The sequence below is a fragment of the Halichoerus grypus genome, chromosome 15 (assembly GCF_964656455.1).
Source record: "Halichoerus grypus chromosome 15, mHalGry1.hap1.1, whole genome shotgun sequence".
Lineage (NCBI taxonomy): Eukaryota > Metazoa > Chordata > Mammalia > Carnivora > Phocidae > Halichoerus > Halichoerus grypus.
Window position 1 is genome coordinate 58,978,773 of NC_135726.1, and position 11,891 is coordinate 58,990,663.

General features: G+C 42.8%; 1 protein-coding gene across 1 annotated transcript; it reads right to left on the reverse strand.

Annotated features, from left to right (window-relative positions):
- Positions 1 to 2,288: 2,288 nt before the first annotated feature.
- Positions 2,289 to 10,110, reverse strand: ZIM2 (zinc finger imprinted 2). Its single transcript, XM_078062649.1, is given in 4 exon segments — positions 2,289 to 3,522; positions 6,182 to 6,274; positions 9,076 to 9,219; positions 10,098 to 10,110. Coding segments are annotated over 4 exon segments (1,101 nt in total). The 3' UTR covers positions 2,289 to 2,671.
- Positions 10,111 to 11,891: the final 1,781 nt, after the last annotated feature.

Below are 11,891 nucleotides of genomic sequence, written 5' to 3' on the forward strand. Positions count from 1 at the left end.
AGGGTGTAGCAAGTTAAAAGTGTTCAGAAAAGGTTGGCAGCTTGTTAAGAAGGCCCAGGAGCCAACCTGAAAGGGTTCCCAATGGCCAAAACTGGAAGAATGTGAACAAAATAAATAGTATTTAATTACAGCCCATAGAATAAAATAAATATCCATGAATTCATACTGATATAAATAAATTACTGAATACATAAATAGGGTGGGTAACTTCCTCACAGGAGAAATCTAATTACTAAATGTAGAAAGAATGAGGGAAATAGAAATTCGCCTTATAATACCACAGAGTCACAATGGCTGTAGGCAAGATCTATTTCTCAAGATGCTAAAATTTAGTGGGTAAAAGTCTGAGGAGAAACTGGATACAGGTGGTTCCCGACTTATGATGGTTCAACTTATGATATTTTGACTTTACAATGACTTTACAAAAGCAAATGCATTCAGTAGAAACTGTACTTCAAATTTTGAATTTTTATCTTTTCCCCACCTAATGATATATGGTACAAGACTCTCTCATGATACTGGGCAGTGGCAGCGAGGGGTAGCGAGCCCCAGCTCCCTGTCAGCCTTGCAATCACAAGATAAACAACCAATACACTTAGAACCCTTATGTACCCATACAGTCATTCTGTTTTTCACTTTCAGTACAGTATTCGATAAATTACATGAGATATTCAACACAATGATAAAACAGGCTTTGTATTAGATAATTTGCCCAACTATAGGCAAGTGTAAGTATTTTGAGCACTTTTAAGGTAGAATATGCTAAGCTATGATGTTCAGTAGGTCAGGCATATTAAATGCACTTTCAGCTTACAATATTTTCAATTTACGATAGGTTTATCAGGACAAAACCTCATCGTAAGTCAAGGAAGATCTGTACTTGCATAGTCTCAAAATTTCTCCGGTAGGATACTTATTAATTACAAAGAGAAATAAATAGTAACTTTAAAGAACAACCCAGTGGACAGCACTTTAAATCAAGGCATCAAGACTAATCAATATCACCATCAATTAAGATGCACTGACATCCTGTTCCTTTGTGGGAGTGGTGGCAGGATCAGAAACCAATTTACAGTGGGTTGAAGAGTAGACTTCATGAGAAAATAGGGCCTGCCAATGAGGGCTATTTCATCAAGAACTCTGGAAATGAAGAGAGGTTGTGCGGCTAACATTCGTTTGGCTCATCAGGTTCTGACGAGTAATGTTTGCTTTTAATTTCATGACTCTGGGCCATGCATCATAGATCAACCTCAAAAAGGGCTGATGAGAAAAAGCAGGGCAGTGAATAACAACAGCAACAACTCACCCTACCAGGCAAGGTATCAGGTTCTGGGATTCCAGGTCCAACTGGTTACCATGTGTCTTTGTATTTGACCACCAGTCAAGGCAGTGATGGAAAGCTTTTAACATTATAGCAATATGGTATTCAAGAGATTTTTATGCAACTCTGGGCTCATACCTTTAAAAAGCGAAGTGTGTTCTGCATAGAATTAGGATTTTAGGTGAAGTTGGCTGTGCTAATGATGCCACAGCCCAAGAAAGTTCTCAAACAGGATTTTTTTTAAAGGAAGGAAAAGGGAAATAAGAAACCCTAATCCCTCAGACAACCACAGGAAACTACAAAAAAATTCTCCTTGATTAGTAACCGTTTTATGATCTACAAGAACACTTACAAGAAAGTGTTTAGCAAAAATACACTTCCCTGAATTAGTCTCAGAAAGTCATCCTCTAATCCTAAATCTCAAGAGAAGTGGCTATCATACTTCACCCTAAGAAAACTTTCTGAACCTATAATACTGTAGGTGTCCTTGTCTGATTTCACATGAAACAGTGCTGGGACTACTACAGAGGAAGATGGCTGAAGGCAGTAGAGCACTGCACCTTTTCTTCAGAGAGGAAGTGGCAGGAGTAAAGAAAACCAGGGTCAAACATCAAGATATGAAATAAATATCTCATGAAATCTCAAAATAAAACAAAGCCTGGGTTCATTTCCTACTTCATCACTTACAACCTAGGTCAGATCAACCAACAACTTGGGAGTTTCAAGTTCGCTTTGCCTGTAAAAATAGAATAAATATGCCCACTAGGTCCATTGCAGCATTCCTTAAAAGATCAAATAAAATAATATACATGACAATGTTTTGTGAATTATGAGGTATGATGTAAACACATTACCAGTTACGTCAGCCTTGTGGACGAATCAATATAAGCACACCTTGAAAATCTTTCTACCACGCTCTGTGTTGACACATCCCACATGGTGAAGATACTGTATGTAAACACTCCTAGAAAAACTTGGGAACAGATTGCCTGTCTGGAGTCCAACTGCCAGTCACAGAATTTTTGTCAGGGTGTCAAAATGAAAGTTTTCCATTCCACGAATACCACCAAAAGAAAGGCAAAATCTATTAACTTCTTTCCTATGCAACAAAAATATTCTTCGTAAGGATTTTCAGCTGTGTGAAAATCTTACATGTGCTGAATCTTCTTTTGCAAAAGACTGTTCTATACCCTTGCAACCATTCGCCATTTTTTTTATCACATCATGATGAGTTTTCAAGTTACTAAGTTGTGAGAGCTGGAGGAAGGTATTCTCACATTCAGAGCACTCAGAGGGTCTCTCTCCAGGATGGAGCCAAAGATGTGGAGAATGTTCTCTGACTGGAGGTTTTTAGTAATGACTGCACTCATCAGGTTTCTCCTGAGAATGGAGCTGATAATGGCGAGTGAGGTATGAGGGTCGGCTGAAACACCTCCCACACAGCTGGCACTGGTAAGGCCTCTCGTGAGCGTGGATCCGATAGTGCTGAATAAGATGCGAGCTCCGACTGAAGGCTCGGCCGCAGTCACAGCACTGACGGGCTCTCTCTCCAACATAGTCATGCTTCCGCTGGTACCGAATTAAATACGTCTTAATGCGGGGCAACCCAGGTGGAAGGGCTTTTGCTGCCTCGTGGGCTTTGAGATGTTGAAGAAGATGCACGTCCTGGATAAAGGCTCTGCCACACTGGAAACATTCATAGTAGTCTTCCTGACTGTGAGTTCTTACACGGCCACAGGTATTTGCATCCTGGATGAAAGACTTCCCACCTTTGTTGCATCCAGAGGACTTACCATTCCGGTGAGTCCTCTGATGTCTGGTGAGGTGTGGCATGAGGTAGAAGGCTTCTCCACATTGTTTACATTCAAAGGGTTTCTTCCCAGTATGGATCTGCTCATGTCTCTCACGAGCTGTCTGGGTAATAAAAGTTCTTTCACAAAATCCACATCTGTTCTCTTGGAGGAAAGGCTTGTCATCCACCGGCTGGGGACTGGTGCAAATTCCAGGAGTAGCACATTCCTGGGGATCCTTTCCTGGAGGCCCTTCCGATTGTTTAGTAAGATATGAGCTCCTCTCAAAATCATCACTGTCATGGCTTCTTTCTTGAGTGGGGGTCTTGGGCTCAGTCATTGTTACCGGACTCAAAGGTTTCTCTTGGTTGACCTGGTACAAATCTGATGGATCATCAGGAGAAGATTCTCCTACATAGACACTGCAGAAGTTACCTACCATCAGATCCTCCATTCCTGCCCCCAAGGATGACTTTTCCATAGGCAGGCTTTGCTCTGGAGTTAGGTCTTTGGTTTTAGGTCTTTTCTCCCCATCTAAAAGAAATGTAAAAGTTCCTCTATTCTTTCCTCACAGAGACTCATCATTATAGTAGAAACATAAGAAAGGGACCAAAAATAACAGAACAGATCTTATGCAGATTGGGAGGGATTTAAATGTTTTGCTGAAAGTTTGGATTTTCTTTTGAGAGTAGTAGTAGTCAAAAGTTTGTGCTTTACAAAGGCAACTCTCTGTGTGGGAAAAAAACTGACAAGAGACAAGGATGAACACAACGGTCTCGTCCTGGCAGATAGCAGGCTGCGTGAGCAAAGTACAGATGAAATAGTAGAGCCAGAATACAGATTAGGAAATCATCAGGAAAGGGATAACTGGACCCACAATGGATTAGATCTTTTAGGAAATGGTCTTTGAAGAGAAGACTCGCATAGAAGACTAAGAGACAGCTGTTCTGCCCGTTCTCCTCACAGAGAACACCTCAAACCTGTACTCGACAATCACAGCACCAACCTCCATCAGCTTTAGCCTGTAATACCAAGCTCCCAACGGGTTTCTCTGCTGGTCTTCCTAAAGCCCACTTTCCACAGAACAGTCAGAGGGATCTTTCTAGACACTGCTGCCCAGTGGAATGCCCTGCCATGAGGTAAATGATGGATATTTTTGCTGTCTGATATATAGCCACTAGACACATGTAGGTAAAGAACACGTGAAATGTGGCTGGTGTGACTGAGTTTAAATTTACGCAATTTTAATTCATGTAAATTCAACTATGTGTGTCTAGTGGCTGTCACATCAGACAGCCCAGTTCTAAGGAGTCAATAATACTACCTCATTCCCTGGGCTCAAAACCCTCTAATACCTTTTTCACATCTCACTTGTGATGAAATCCACATTCTTTAACATATCCTATGTGAGTTGGCCTATGTCTATCTTCTCAACGTTAACTCCTATCCCCCTCCGGTTTACTCAGACCATATTGCTTTTCTTCCTTTTTCTGGAACACCCAAGCTCATTCCAAACTTGCGGCCTCTGTATTTGCTATTCCCTCTGCCTGCAACACTCTTCCTCAAGATTTCTATGTGGCTCCTCCTCCATCTGACTACCTGTCTTAAGTGGCTTCCCATTTGTCACTGTCTGCTTTACACTCAGACTCTATTACTTGTCTGTGTATCAACTATCACCCCCATTAGAATGAAAGGACTATAAAGCAAGGGATTTTGTCTGACTTGATCGTTACTGTAGCCACAGAACCTAGAACAGGGCTGGCCCACCACAAGGGCTGAATAAGTATCTGTGGAATGACTGAAGGAGTCAAGGAGCGAATGTAAAGAAGACATGAGGGCAGCACAGAGGCAGGTAGAGGGGTCCCCTTGGGAGGTCCTTGAATTTTGTTTGGACATCTTCTCTGCCTACACAGGAAAAGGCAGGGAAAGCTGTATTGATTACCACTAGACTGGGCATAGCTACTGGTTCAGGAATGGGATATGACCCAAATGGAACACTGAAAATGAGGAGAGGTGTGTCAAGGGCTTCTAAGAAAGAAGCATCCTCACTCTTGCGAATGCTTTTTGGACACACCTGCTCGCTTGCTCTCTCTCTCTCTCTCTCCCCACTGCCCCACCCCCAGACTGGAACAAGAAAGCACACCCAGGATTTGTTGGCAGAGTAAAAAAAAAATGAAAGTAGGCCCTTGATAACATCACTGAGCCTCTGAATCCAGCCATCCCTGAAGCCCAGATGAGCAGTATTGTAATCCCCTTATGGCTTATACCAGTTTGGGTGTGGTTTTCTGTTAACAGGAGCTGAAGGGCAACAATGATCCTGGCTGATACACATAGTGACCCGGTTCAGAGAAGGAGAGGATTTCATAAAGATGACAAATGTTATCATATTGTAGCCATAGAGTTTGGAGAGGATTTTTGTCCTTGAGCCATAAGGATGTTGGTAGGGACCTTTGGGGGGCTGTGAAACAGTGTGAGAGACGGAGAGGGAAAGACGGAGAGAGATACAGTGAGACTCTGTGTGTGTGTGTGTGTGTGTGTGTGTGTGTGTGTGTTGGCAGAGGTAGGGGATGGAAACCAGATTGTGGGGGTTAAAGAGGGAAGGGAAAGGGAGCCTTTGGGTGTCAACAAGTCTGAAGAGCTGCCATGAGGGAAAATGCGAGGCAAGTGGAAAGAAGAGTGGTATCACGCCAAGGTTTTTTCTTGTCTCAGTTCTCTTTCTTGTCTCTTTCCTCTTTAAGGAAAGACCGAGGCTTTCTAGCTGCAAGGGGAAAGGCACGAAGAAGTACAGGGGTTGGAACACTAGAGAAAAGGGAAACGGGCCTCCCTGGCACCAGGCAAGAGAGTCACTCCGACTACAGGAAGAGCAGATGAAAGAAGAACTAAGTGCACACTAAGTGGTGAAACCTTGTGAGCCCTGAGATGAGAACATCTACCAGCCCTCTATTTCCCTGGCCTGAGTGGACTTGGAGGGATGCTCTCAGACCAACAGCTCCCAGACCCCATCCCGACTGACTGGGGGGATTGTCTTCCCGTAATTCCAGTCTCCATGGGCTTCCCCCTCACTACTTACCTTGACATATCTCTGTATTGCTGTCTTCCTCCCTCACACGTGACTCTTCCTCTTCCAGCTGTGAGATAATGTCGGGTTTAGGGAACTGGTACCCTGTTGAAGAAGGAGACTCATAACTTGGGGGTTTTACTTTGCACCCACAGCGACTCCCAGCTTAGGCTCTAAAGACTCAGAGATAATAAGGAAGATGCAAATTCACACAAAAGAAAAGTGAAGCCTGTTTCTAATGATTTTGGCCCAAATGGAGACATTTTTGGTTGTCACAAGTTCAGGGAGAGGAAGGAAGGCTATTGATATCTAGTACATAGAGGCCAGGTCACTAAACATCCTGCAATGCCCAGGACATTCCTCCACAGCAAGGAATGATCTGGCCCGAACGTCAACTGTGCCAAGGTTGAAAAACTCTGCTTTGGAGTAAAAATTGAAAAGGGGGCTTGAGAACAGTGTGCTAGGCTCTCTACTTAAGCTTGGGGGGATCTGATGTCATAGCTGCTCAACAAGTTCTTTTCCTCATGATAGCTTCAGTCCCCTTGTCTTAAACTGCTCCTTCTCCCTCCCCTAGTTCTGTGTTTCCCAAACTTCAGTCATTTGCAGGCCACCTGCCGTGGTCTGAATGTTTGTATCCCCCCAAAATTCCTATGTTAAAATCCTAAAGCCCACTGTGGTGTTATTAGAAAGTAGGCTTTTGAGAGGTGCTTAGGTCATAGGGTGGAGCCCTCATGAATTGGATTAGTGCCCTTATAAAAAAAAGTCTTCAGTGAGATTCCCTAGCCCTTTCCACCCAGTGAGGAGACAACAGGAAGCCTGTGACCTAGAAGACAGCCCTCACCTGACTGTGCTGGCACCCTGATCTTGGACTTCCAGACTCCAGAACTATGAGAAATAAATGTCTGTTGTTTAGAAACCACCCATTCTGGGATATTGTTATAACAGACCAAACGAACTAAGACACTACCTCATTATTTCCGTATTGTCTGTCTCACCCCACTAGAATTAGTAACATCCACAAAAACAGGAATCCTCATCCATTTTGTAACACCAATGCCTATTCCAGAACCCGCCATACTGACAATTTCACTGACAAATTTATTAACAACCTTCACATTCTGGCCCTATCTATGTGCTACCTGTTGTAATATTTAGCATTTAATACTCTTCTTTAGATCATCTCTCTTTTTAACTTAAATACACTTATTTAAATGGAAGCTTTATATCAACCTTAAAAACAGAAACCACAGTCATTTGCAAAAAAGAAAAAAAGCCCCGAAGATAATACAGCAATAGATCCAACCAAAATTAATGTTATTGAGTGCTACCTAGTTTTGGTCGCCTGTCTAAGACTCAGGGCCTGAGGTCTGCTCTCTCTTTACTAAAATGGAAGGCCAACAAAAGGTACTACCTAAAATAACCTTCTCTATAATCCACTGTACTCATTCCACACTTGGGAAGACAATGTCCTGGGTGATATGTAAAATCTCCATTAACCCAAAACCTTCGGGGATACAAGAAGCCAAGGCCTCACAAGAAGACAGAAATGCCTCCAGGTTACTGCATGAGGGCTAAAAAGGTAAAACTGACTTATTCCCTCTATTTTAAGTCATAAATGTGGTAACCGAGGGAAGAGTTATATTGGAAAGGCACTCCTTTTTGCCTTCCTTGTAACCAACAGAAGTCACAGTTCAAATTACACACTCTTCTTTTTAATATTTATTTATTTGAGAGAGAGAGAGAGAGTGCGCATGCATGAGCAGGAGGGGCAGAGGGAGAAGGAGAGAGAACCTCAAGCAGACTCCGTGCTGAGTACAGATCCCAGGACCCTGAGATCACGACCTGAGCCAAAACTAGCGTCCGACCCTTAACCGACTGTGCCACCCAGGCATCCCTCAAATTACACACTCTTGTGAGGTACGGCACTTCCATCTCCTCACACAGGTCTGACTGCACAAGGACAAGAGCGTCAGCTTACTGCCATTGGAACGGTGTTCGGTTTGACTGTGTGTTTCAGGAGACCTCAGCCCCCAAAAAGCCACTGAAATGAAGACCCTGGCACTGGTACTAAAAATCTTTAGCTTGTGGGGAGAGGTAAACAACCTTGCCTCTGGATATGAAGAGAGACCCGCAATCCCTTACTCTTAAACTTCAAGTCTAGTAGAAGCCTTTGGAGCTCCTGAAATTTTCATCAATTCCTTCACATTCAAAAAACCTCACTGCGAGCCTTCTACCGTGCCAAGACCTGATGAAACCCACCCCCATCCAACAGTACAGTCATTTAATTTAAGGGAGCAGATTGTGGAGCTGAACCGCTAAGGGTCAAATCTCCACCTGCCACTTTGTAGCCGTGTGGTTTTAGATAATTTAACTTTCCCATGGCTCTGTTTCCTCATCTGTAAAATGGCAATAATAATAAAAATAACAGGAAATATACCTCTCCCTCACAGGACTAGTGTAAGGATTAAAGGAATTAAGACATGTACAGTGCTTAGACTAATGCCTGATACATATTAAGTACTCAATGTTGGCCCTATTAGGAGTAAGAGTGAATTTGATATTAAAATACTGTCTTTGAGGGGCGCCTGGGTGGCTCAGATGGTTAAGCGTCTGCCTTCGGCTCAGGTCATGATCCCAGGGTCCTGGGATCGAGTCCCGCATCGGGCTCCCTGCTCAGCGGGGAGCCTGCTTCTCCGTCTGCCTCTCTCTCTCTCTCTGTGACTCTCGTGAATAAATAAATCATTTTAAAAAATAATAATAAAATAAAATACTGTCTTTGATCTGAGTTGAAATTCACTGACATGGTGAACCACTATTACTGATGTTCCTGATGTGAGGACAGAAAAGAGTTGAGAACCACTGCCCTAGTGGGCAGAAACCAAGTTCCAAGGAGAAGGCAGCCTTACCTAAGGAGACCAGGTTCCTGTAATTCTCCAGCATCACCTCCCGGTAGAGGTTCCTCTGAGCAGCACTAAGGTAGGTTAATTCCTCCGGACTGAAGTCCACAACCACATCCTTGAAAGTCACCAACTCCTAAAATACCAAAAACACTTCCAAATGGTCAAAATCCAGAAATTATCCCAAAGAGGGGGAAGGAGCCTGATGAGAGAGGACTGAACATAAAGCATTCAGACTGGCAGAAAGCTGCTTTTTTTTTTTCAAAGATTTTATTTATTTATTTGACAGAGAGAAAACACAAGCGGGGGAGGGGCAGAGGGAGAAGCAGGCTCCCTGCCGAGCAGGTAGCCCGATGCTGGGCTTAATCCTAGGACCCTGGGATCATGACCTGAGCCGAAGGCAGACGTTTGACTGACTGAGCCACCCAGGCGCCCCTGGCAGAAAGCTTCTAATCCAAATGTTCTAATCCAGAGGGTACAGGGACCTAGTAATGTACCTTTCTTTGTCGTGTAGTATGAAAGAAGGGGGAATATGTCTGAGATAGTGCCTGCTGCTAATTACCACAAATTTGGATTGAAGGCAAAAGATACTTCTAAGGGATTCCCTAGGTGGCTCAGTCCGTTAAGCGTCTACCTTTGGTTCAGGTTGTGAACCCAGGGTCCTGGGGTCGAGACCCGCATGGGGCCCTTGCTCAGCAGGGAGCCTCCTTCTCCCTTTGCCTGCTGCTCTCCCTGCTTGTGCACTCACACTCTCTCTCTCTCTGACAAATAAATAAAATCTTTAAAAAAAAAGATCCTTTTAAGCCACTTTATAAAGAAATAATGAATGTGCATAATTAAAAGCTAAGCAGTATACCTCAGCCTCAGGAATCAGAGAGAGTTAGGTTTAAGTCCTGGCTCTGGTTCTTACAATCTTTGTGAATGTGGGTAGGTTAAGCCTCAGTGACTCATCTGTAAAACCCAAAGAGCTCATAAAGAGATATTCAATCTTATTAATAAACAGAGAAATGCAAATCAAAATGACACAGTACCATTTATACTCATTCAACTGACAAAAATTAATAAGTCTAGCAATACCAAATGTTGTCTAGAATGTGGACTCATGAGACCTCTTATTAGATGCTAGGGGAAATGTAAATTGGTAAACCACTTTGGACCCAGAGATTATATTCCTAGGTATATTTGATTATGTGTACTTGGAGACACTTATATTCTTTTTTTTTTTAGTGAGTGAGTGAGAGAGAGAGAGAGAGAAAGCGTGCACAAATGCGTGAAATAGGGGGAGGGGCAGAGGGACAGGGTGCGAGAACCTTAAGCAGGCTCCACATCCAGCGTGGAGGCTGACATGGGGCTTGATCTCACGACCCCAAGATCATGACCTGAGCCGAAATCAAGAGTCAGATGCTTAACTGGCTACGCCAGTCAGGCACCCCCTGACATTTATATTCTTAACAGTGCTGTTTGTAACATCTAAAACCTAGAAACAATCCACATGTCTGTTTAGAGTAAAAGAGATAAATATATTACGGTAATAGTCACACAATGGAATAATATTCCAGCCATGCAAACCAATTAACTACAGTTACAACAGTCTTGATAACCTAAGGTTGAATCAATCAATTAATTAATTTAAAGATTTATTTGAGAGAGAGAGCGAGCGTGCGAGTGCATGTGCGTGCACATGTGCCTGGTGGGGGAGGGGCAGAAAGAAACCTAAGCAGACTCCACACTGAGTGCAGAGCCCAACATAGGACTTAACCCCACAACCCCCAGATCATGACCCAAGCCAAAACCAGCAGTCGGACACTCAACCGACTGTGCTACCCAGGTCCCCCTAAGGTTGAATTTAAAAAGTAGATACTGGGGCGCCTGGGTGGCTCAAATGGTTAAGCGTCTGCCTTTGGCTCAGGTCATGATCCCAGGGTCCTGGGATAGAGCCCCGCATCAGGCTCCTGGCTCAGCAGGGAGCCTGCTTCTCCCTCTCCCTCTGCTCTCTCTCTCTCTGTATCTCTGTGTCTCAAATGAATAAATAAAATAAATAGATAAATAAATAAAATAAAAAGTAGATATTAGAAGACTACATAAGAATATGATACACATTTTATTAATATACATCTTTTGTGTTTTCACGAAAACATTATGCAGATCTATGAACAACTGATTTAAAGTAGAAGTCATACACTGGCTGCCCAGCTCCTACCAAGGAGGTTATTTGGTTTTTATTATGGGTTTTTTTATTATTTTATTCAAAATTCATATTAACTGCCAACACTAAAAAATTTATAGATTTAGTACTATTAACTGGAGTTTTAAAATCAGAAATCAGGCTCCATGGAGTCTGCTCAGGATTCTCTCTCCCTCTTTCTCTGCCTTTCCCCCCCTAAAGTAAATAAATAAATTTTTAAAGAAATGACTTAACAAGAACATTAAGAACATTTTTGAAAAAAAAAATAAAACCTCACAACAGTATCACGTCCCTATAATAGCTGCCATTTATTTCACACATAAAAAGGAGCATAACAGTGCAAACCACATAAGAGTTGTTTTAAAGGAGCCAACACTGGGCATAAAATGGACTACTAAAAAAACAAACAAAACAATTAATTCAAGAGATAGAAAAAGCAGAAAAATGTTAAACGTGTAGTATGTGGGATGGTGATTAGTCCAACAGAGAAAAATAAAGCAGGGAAAGAGGATATAAAGAGTCAGAAAAAAATTTTTTTAAGATCTTATTTATTTGAGAGAGAGAGCGCACACATTAAGCAGGGGAGGAGCAGAGGGAGAGGGACAAGCAGACTCTGCACTGAGCATGGAGCCTGATGCGG